General features: G+C 46.9%; 1 protein-coding gene across 1 annotated transcript in view; it reads left to right on the top strand.

Annotated features, from left to right (window-relative positions):
• MROH7 (maestro heat-like repeat family member 7) overlaps nucleotides 1–8,806 on the top strand; it is a 53,372-nt gene that overhangs the window by 18,559 nt on the left and 26,007 nt on the right. Inside the window, exons 4-8 of the mRNA XM_010847121.1 lie at nucleotides 3,844–3,917; nucleotides 5,061–5,144; nucleotides 6,035–6,114; nucleotides 6,397–6,526; nucleotides 8,565–8,660. Coding sequence (XP_010845423.1) covers nucleotides 3,844–3,917; nucleotides 5,061–5,144; nucleotides 6,035–6,114; nucleotides 6,397–6,526; nucleotides 8,565–8,660 — 464 coding nt within the window. The remainder of the gene's footprint in view (nucleotides 1–3,843; nucleotides 3,918–5,060; nucleotides 5,145–6,034; nucleotides 6,115–6,396; nucleotides 6,527–8,564; nucleotides 8,661–8,806) is intronic.

The following is an 8,806-nucleotide window of genomic DNA, read 5'->3' as shown; positions in this document are numbered from 1 at the left end:
CTTTATGGGGTGTTAGTTCTAAAAGGTCTTGTAGGTCTTTATAGAACCGTTCAACTTCAGCTTCTTCAGCATTACTGGTTGGGGCATAGACTTGGATTACTGTGATATTGAATGGTTTGCCTTGGAAATGAACAGAGATCATTCTGTCGTTTTTGAGATTGCATCCAAGTACTGCATTTCAGACTCTTTTGGTGACCATGATGGCTACTCCATTTCTTCTGAGGGATTCCTGCCTGCAGTAGTAGATATAATGGTCATCTGAGTTAAATTCACCCATTTCAGTCCATTTGAGTTCGCTGATTCCTAGAATGTCGACATTCACTCTTGCCATCTCTTGTTTGACCACTTCCAATTTGCCTTGATTCATGGACCTGACATTCCAGGTTCCTATGCAATATTGCTCTTTAAAGCATCGGACCTTGCTTCTGTCACCAGTCATATCCACAGCTGGGTATTGTTTTTGCTTTGGCTCCATCCCTTCATTCTTTCTGAACTGCAGTGTTACCTTGAGGTAAATCAACTGACTGTGTATGTGTAGGTTTATTTTTGGACTCTTTCTATTCCTTCGTTTGTCTATCCTTAACCATTGCCTTTAATTACCGTGTTTTAGAGTAAGTCCTTTATATTTAGTAGTGAGACTCCTCCACTTTGTCAGGATTGTCTATTCTAGGTGCTTTACTTTTCCATTTTAATTCTAGAAACAGCTTGTCAATTTCCATAAAACTTAATATAAATCTGTTAGATTTTTCACTGAAATTTCATTGAATCTACAAATCAATTTATGTAGCATTGTCTTCTATATAATATGTTTCTGGGGCTTCCCTATGGCTCAGTGGTATAGAATCCACTTGCCAATGCAGGAGAAAGGAGTTGGATTCCTGATCTGGGAAGATCCCACATGCTTCAGAGCAACTAAGCCTGTGCACCACAACTATTGAGCCTGTGCTCTAGAGCTGGGGAGCCGCAACTACTGAGCTCAGACGCTACAACTACTGAAGCCCATGCTCCTAGAGCCTGTGCTCAGCAAGAAGAGAAGCCGTCGCAATAAGAAGCCCGTGCACCGCACCTAGAGAGGAGCTCCTGCTCGCCACAACTAGAGAAAAGCCCGTGCAGCCACAAAGACCCAGCACAGCCAAAAATGAATAAATAAACAAAAAGCGAAATGGCATCTAGATCAAAAAAGTGAATTAGATAATACTGTTTCCAACCCATAGTTCATTTATATTTAATATAATTATGCATAGTTAAAAATTTTTAAATTTTTAATTGGCCTATAGTTGACTAGTAATCGTATTCTTTATTCTGCTTGCTCTATATTTCTTTTTTTCTCCTTTTCTGGTTTTTGGGTTGCTTTTCCTCCCTCTTTTCTTCCTTATTTGTGTGGAACTTATATACTGTTTAAAGTCTGTTACTGATTCTCTAGAAGCTACAATGTGTATATTTAATTAATCACAATGTCCAAACTAGTCAATGCATTTATCTTCCTCCCAGATGATTTAAACATGTAAACCTCATTTAACGCCTCCTTTCCCATTTATATGCTCTCCTGGTAATGTATGTTAATTTTATCTTTTCTTTACTCTATGAACATTATTATTATTTTATGCAGTTAATGTTCTTATATTTACCCAAATATTAACCTCTTTTTTTTTTTTTCATTTGCTTATTGCATCTCAGACCTTCATCTGGGATTAATTTCCTTTTGGCTGAAGTACACCCTTTTGCTTTAGTGAGCTCTGCTGATGCAAACTCTTTCCATTTTTACTGAAAATGCCTCTATTTATCCATCATTCTTTTAAAAATTTGAAATAATAAAAAACTTGCAGAAAAGTTGAAAGTACAGTATAAAATGTTTTTCTGAATTGATAAGTTGCTAAATGATACCCTGTCAATCTTGAATTTGCATGTGTTTCTTATAAAAAAGGATAAAAATCAACCATCAAAATCAGGAAATTAACACTGATACACTGCTACCATCCAATCCTTAGGCTCCATTCAAATGTAACCAATTGTCCCGGAAATACCCTTTATTAAAAAAGGATCCAGGTCAGAATCATTCATTGTACTTTTCTGTCTCATCTGTTTTGTTTCCCTCAGCCATCAGATCTTCCTTGACTGTCACGCCCTTGATATTTTGGAAGATCATAGGCCAGCTGTTTTATAAGATTTGCCTAATTTGGGGCTTGTCTGATGTTTTCTCATGATCGGATTCATGTCATGCATCTTTGGTGGGAATAGCATAGACATGATGCTGGGTTTTTCTCGCTGCATTCTATCTGGTGGTGTATGATTTTGATTTGTTCCATTACTGGTTCACTTTGATCACTTGAGTTCAATGGTTGCTGCCAAGGTTTTCCACTATAAAGTCATTATTTACCCCTTTGTCATAAATATGCAAAAAATACTAGAGAGATCTTTTGAAACTATGTAAATATCCCATTTCTCATCAAACTTTTCAATTTAGTTATTTCTTTTTTTTATATTAGCATGGACTTATCATTTCTTAGTTTACTTGATAGACTATATAATCTGTTGTTACCATCATTTATTGTGATACTGAAGCTTTCCCCTGTTTGACCAAGGAATACTCTTTGAGCAAGCTTTTACGTCTTTTTGACATATCCTCACAGTTTTTGGGCTTATTTCCTTGTTTTCTGGTACAAGATGTCTCAGATTCACCTGCACTTTCTCTGCCCGAGTCCTAGAATCACCTCATTCTCCTCTTTGTTCCCTTTAGTGGACAAAGGCGCTTAGAAGAAGCCAAGGTTTTAGTGCTAGCTGTATTCACTACCACTGAGATGTCTCTGCTTCCCACTGTTGACTCCATCCTCCAGCAGCCCCCGGAGGTTGGTGACCAAGATGTCCCTGAAGCTCCAGGGTCTCTCTCCTTGGGCTTCCCCTCACTGCCTTAAGTCAAGGACTCTATGGGCCCTGCTCAGCCAAGTGCCCACACCTGGACCAATCACTGTGGCTGGGGGCATGGGAATCTCTTACTGAGCAAGCATGGTTTCCAGATCCACCTTTATTCATTTTTGTGTTTATTGAAGTCTAGTTGATTTATAATATTATACTGATTTCAAGAATAAAGCCCATCCTTATTTGAAGAGGGGTGATGGGTGGGCCTTGTAGCTTCACCTACCTATATGAAATGAATAGCCCGCAGGGAACACAGAGGCTTTGCCACCAAAAGAAAGATGAGGAATTGTGGGGCTAACAAAATAGCAATTATCTATTAGGTTGGCTGAAAGATTCATTCAGGTTTTTTCGTAAGATGTTATGGGAAAAGCTGAATGAACTTTTGGCCAACCAATACTATAACAAGTAAGAGTTTAATTATAAAATGTGATAACAACCAAGAGAAGAGAACCGAATGATGCACGACAGGATCACAGTGGGCCCTCCGTTACTCTGAAGGTCAGGGGAGGCCGCTCTGAGGAGTGGCGGGCAAGTAGACCTTGTCCTCTACCTGGGCAAGGGGGTGTGACAGAGCAGAGGCCCAGGTAGAGGAAAAGAGCTTGTGCAAAGGCCTGAGAGCAAAGCCTGCTGGGCCTGGAAGGAGGCCAGCGTGGTGGAAGCATGGTGAGTGAGGGGAGAGTAGGGGAAAGTGAGCTGCGGAGGTGGGCAGGGGAGACTGACCCGGCAGGGCCTTGAAGGCGCTAATAAGGATGCGAGCCTTATGCTCTGGGACACGGGGTGCCCCTGAAGGGTTTTAGGGATAGGGGCCCAGTCTGGCTGCTGGGAAAGTAAGGCTTGGAGGAGCCCCATGGGGAAGGGGAGATGGGATTCTGCTGCACTGTATCTTTACCCTCCCTCTTCTTTCCTCAGTGGAACTGCGACATGCAGGAGCCTTCGATGAAGCAGCCTCATGCCTGGTGGAGGTGCCAGGGCAGAGAAATGATCGCGGCAAAATGGCTCTGGTATGCTTCCTGCCAAACCACCTCCCTGCCACCTATTTCCTGGGATGCCCTCTCCCTCCACCTCACACTCCACCCTCAGCATTTCTCTGCCAGACTCTTCTCTGCTCTATGGCTTTATTAGTTTATCTTATTTCTTGTCAGTCTCTCGCACTGGGATTCATTCTCCATAAATCAGGGAGTTTTGTCTGTCTTATTCTCAGCAGTATTCCTAGAATCTAGAGCAGTGCCTGGCACGTCCTAAGTGCTTGATAACAGTTTTTTTTTTTTTTAAACAACTGAATGAATTGTGAAGGTCTCTAAAAGGGGAATGACCCTTTTCAGGACCCAGCCTGGGTCTTGGCCATGTAGCAGGCCTTGGGAGGCCAGAGAAAGCCAGCATCTTCATGATTTGGTGAGGGCCAGTGGAAGAAGACTGGACAGGCTGGTAGTGAGTGTAACACATGGAATGTGAGTGAGCCTAGTTGGCAGACAGCGTCTGGAGCAGGGCGCCTGCCCAGGCCAGGCCATACAACCTGTCTTCTGGCCAGGTGGAATGGGAAAGAACTTGTAGCATCTTTAAACCACCACACTGCCCATCAGATACACTTGTTTTGCTTTCTTTACTATATATTTTGTCTCTTTCATGTTTTTTTTTCTTCTTCTACCTTAAGATAAAGAGAACTAATAGATTAATGGGACATTGGTTAATGTATTCCCTCTCCGGTAGCAGAATGCCGTAATCCGACTACTGGGTGTCCTTACAAAGGGTAGATGCTAGAAGGCCCTCACGAGGTATCACTAACGATGGCATTTCAACTTGAGGTGTTGGAACCCTTTCTGTCCCACCAGCTCCTGCCTCTTCTTCCTTAGTGGACAGGTGCTTTACAATCTGAACCTGATATCTGGTCTTCCCCCAAACCTGACCTCCAGGGATTATCCTCAACCTGCTGCCACCACCATCTTCTCAAATCTTTACCACCCTCCCCACCCCGAGTTCCCTTGCGGTTTCTCACGTCTCTTGAGCTGATGCTGGGGGCTGGCAGCTGGGGAGGAACAGGCAGCTTGACCGCAGGTGGCAGGTGCAAAGACGGGGTGTAAGGGCAGTCCTGGGGCTGGGCTCCGCGTGGCTCTCACCCTGTGGTTTCGCCCTCTACTGCCCCTGAGGTCGGGAGTGCCCTCAGCCTCCAGAAGAGCCAGAGTGTGCTGGACAAGGAAGAAGAGAAGAAGACCCTGATGAAGAAGATGATGGTGCGGAAGCAGCTTGCGGGTCTGTGGCATCAGGGTGGTGGGGGGCAGAAGTCCCAAGTCCACCCACTGATGAGGCGGGGTTGGGGTGGGGTGGGCAGAGGACATCAAAGCACAGATACTTGGGCCTGGGTCTCAGCTCCACCCTGAACTGCCCCCCGCCTACCTTGAGGGAGCTTGGCCAAGTCACTTCCTTTCTCTAAGACTCACTCTTAATATCTCACAAGTGACTGTGATAAAAAACCTGTGTCAATGGAGGACACAACCCAAAGGTTAGTTCCCTGTAAAATCTTAGGCCCCCGGGAGCAGTCATTATTATTTTATGTTATTTTCCCCCATAGTTCTTCTGATGGGGGAACTTCTGAAGGAACTTTCTTTTTCTCAGCTAAATGCAGTCACTTCTCAGTTATCCACCGAAGTGTCTGGGCTGGGACAGTCACTGAAGTTTCCAGAATTATATCAATAGTTAGCTATAAAGAGAGAAAAAAAATCCGTGCCTCTGATACTTTCATTTAATTAACATTAATTGAGCACCTACTGGGCGTTGGTGTTAGATCAAAAGTAAGAAGTAACCGGAATTCAACTGGACCACTTTCAAGGGTCATGCACGGTGTTTGGGGGCCAGTCCATGGTTTAGACTTCCCTACTGCAGGGCTGCTGAAACAGTTCTTGCTGAGCCCTGCATGTGTGTAGCAGGTCAGGCCCGTTCTGAAGGCCTTGAACTGGGGGCTCTGGACCGGGTTAGAGCAGTCAGCTGGCTCCCTCCACTGGAGCCCAGGCAGGGAGTGGAGCCGGCCCAGGCTGAAGAGTGGCCCCATTCCCTGAGTGGCTGCAGTGCTGGTGGTCTGTGGTGGCCTGCCCCCCTCACTGATACCTCCATGTCCCCCATCCAGAAGCAGATCCAGGAGGAGCCACTGGATTCTCTCACGAGTTCCGTCCGTCAGCAGGCCATGGAGACCCTGACCCAGCTGAGGTGACCTCGGCCCCTTTCCCAACCCTCAGGCTCTGCCTATATCTTCAGAGGCCTCTCTGCTGTGCGTGGCCCTTTACTAGTCCCAAGCCTTTTCCCTTCCCCTTGCCCAGGCTCTACTGGGGCTATCTGACTTGTACGCCACCACCATCCTCCTCCCTACTTCATTTTGCCCTTCTGTGGATCTGAATCTCAGCCCTTGTCCCAGCCCTGCAGCCTTCACTTCCAGCCTCCAGCCTCAGGTGCCCCCTCACTCCATGCCCTCACTTTCTGTCTCTTCCCCAGTCATTCCCAGCCTGTCCTGGGTTTGCAGGAACGGTCGGAGCTGGTGAACACGTGCGTGAAGAGTGTGTTCTCCCTGCCTACCATTCAGGCCATGCAGGAGAAAGACCAGGCCAAGGCAGATGCCTTACAGGTGAGGCAGGGCCCTCCCAAGCAGGGCCTTGGGGCTGACTGGTGTCCTCAGAGGGAGGCACGTCCCTGGACTCCCAGCAGGGAGAGGAAGGGCATTATGAGAGGTAGATTGGAATCTTTGACCTCCTACTTGAGGAGCTTGGGCAATTCACCTCCCTTCTCCTGGCCCGAGCAGGCACTTAATAAATATTTGGTGAATGAGTGAGTCTGTGGAATAAAGGATCCCACATCTGAAGCATTGTCTACTTCGGGCTCTGCCCCATGAGAAGGATGTTGGCAGATGTTGGCGTGGCTTAAGAGGTGGCCAGGATTAGGAAGAAAAGGCCTGAGGATTGGGCAAGTTTGGGTTGAGGCCTGGAAGTGGAACCTTAAGGGGCTCTCATGAGAACCTTCAACCCCCTGCAGGATGGTCCCTGGAAGAGTGATCAGAGGAGACCCTTCATGTGGAATGGGGTCAGTGGGGGAGGTTAGGGAGAGAGATTTCAGCTCTGGGTGAGGCACATGCATACATCCTTTTATCCAGCAAATTTTAACTAATACCTAATCCAGAAGTACAGGGCTGAGATACTGTAGGGCTGAGGGGCAGATTCTCAAAGTATCATGCAAATAAATGCAGAATTACAACAGTACTTGGTGCAAGCAAGAAGTACATGGTACTATTTTGAGCCTGAAATGGAGGGAACCTGACCGTGTTGGGGTTCAGAGGTCGTAATGCTAGAGGTGAGAGGTTTAGAAGAGTTAACTAGCTGAAGGGAGTGGCAGAAGGAAGAGCGTGAGAGGCCAAGGGAACGGCCTCTGCAGCAGCCTGAGGATGGAAAGAACATGATGACTGCAAGGATGATAAGGAGGCAGAGTGGCTGGAGTCCAGAGGGTGAGGTGAGAGAGCAGTTGGAGCCAGACCAGCCATCACGCTGGTGGCTCAGGTGGTGCACTTGACAGGAGACCCAAAGGGGAGGCACGGATGGGTAGGAACAGAGCCTGCAGCCTTCTTGTAGTACCAGGCCAGGCCAGCAGAGGTCAGTGCTGCATGGTGATGGACTGCAGATGGGCAGGTAGGAGGAGGGAGTTGGTGAACAAGGCTTCCGTGGTGGTTGTGGTGTAAGCCTGGTGTGCTCAGACTCAGGAAGCCTGGAAAGAGATGACCTGGAAGGAAGATGTGGAGATGATGGGAGGAAGAGAGGCAGGGAGAGAGGGCCTCAAAGACACCCCTTAGCCTTGTGTAGGTGTCATGCCTGCACCCTCCTAAGACAATTTCAGGACTGTGGTGTGACTGGGGAAGGAACAAACAACTGGGGAGGAGAGAGCTGACTCCTGGAAGGGGCAACTTAGAAAATCTATTTGGATCTAGGAGTGGTAATTTTAAAAAGAATCAGAACACTTCCTTGGAGACAATAACACAAGTAGGGCTGGTTGTCCATTGATCTAGCCCTCATGGTTCTTGAGCATTTTCCCACCCATCTTCTCATGTTCCTCACGAATTGAAACTTTGGTTTTATGACCTTGGACAAGTGTCTCTTCCCAGTGAGTTCCCAATGCAGAGGGCTGGGGTTCAATCCCTGCTTGGGGAACTAGATCCCACATGCTGCAACTAAAGAAATAAAGATCCCGCATGCCACAGCTAAGACCAGGCACGGCCAAATAAATAAATAGTTTTTAAAGAACATCTCCTCATTTGCACAATGAGAAAAACACTTTGAGGACAAAGTGATAGGGTTGTGCCAGTCATGAGGCAATCACCTGGCCTGTGGTAGATTCTCTGTAATTCTCAGTAGATTCTTCCTGGGCCTCTGCTTCTTGCCCTTGTAAGCTAAGAAGTTCACGGATAATAATTACTAGTTTCTCCATAAAGAACCTGTAACCCATGGAGGGGAAGCCAGTTGCCCAATATCACACGTCAAGGTTAGTCTCACATGGTGGGACCAGAAAGCAGCATTCTTGGGCTTGAGTACAAGCCCTCCCCTGACCCACATCAGGAATTGCCCAGGGTTGGGGTCTGCCCCAGAGGCTCCCTAGTGACTCGGTCCTCTTCCTGTTCACAGATACTTTACTGTCAGACCTTGGATGCCCTGCAGACACTTCTCAATGCCCTCTTTGTTGAGGACCCAACTCCTGCAGGGCTGAAGAGCATCTTGGAGGTGTGGGGGCAGGGAGGAGAAGAAGGGTGGAGGAGGATGGGGAATCGACTCAAGAGAACTGGGGCTGGGGGTCTGGACCCAGAAAGAGTGATTTGACTTCAGGATGTAATCTTGTGCCAGATTTCTGCTTCCCTGCCCCTCTCACT

The sequence above is a fragment of the Bison bison genome, unplaced genomic scaffold, assembly GCF_000754665.1.
Source record: "Bison bison bison isolate TAMUID 2011002044 unplaced genomic scaffold, Bison_UMD1.0 scf7180017864244, whole genome shotgun sequence".
NCBI lineage: Eukaryota > Metazoa > Chordata > Mammalia > Artiodactyla > Bovidae > Bison > Bison bison.
Note: the sequence above shows the minus strand (reverse complement) of the source record. Positions and strands in the feature narration are given on the sequence as shown.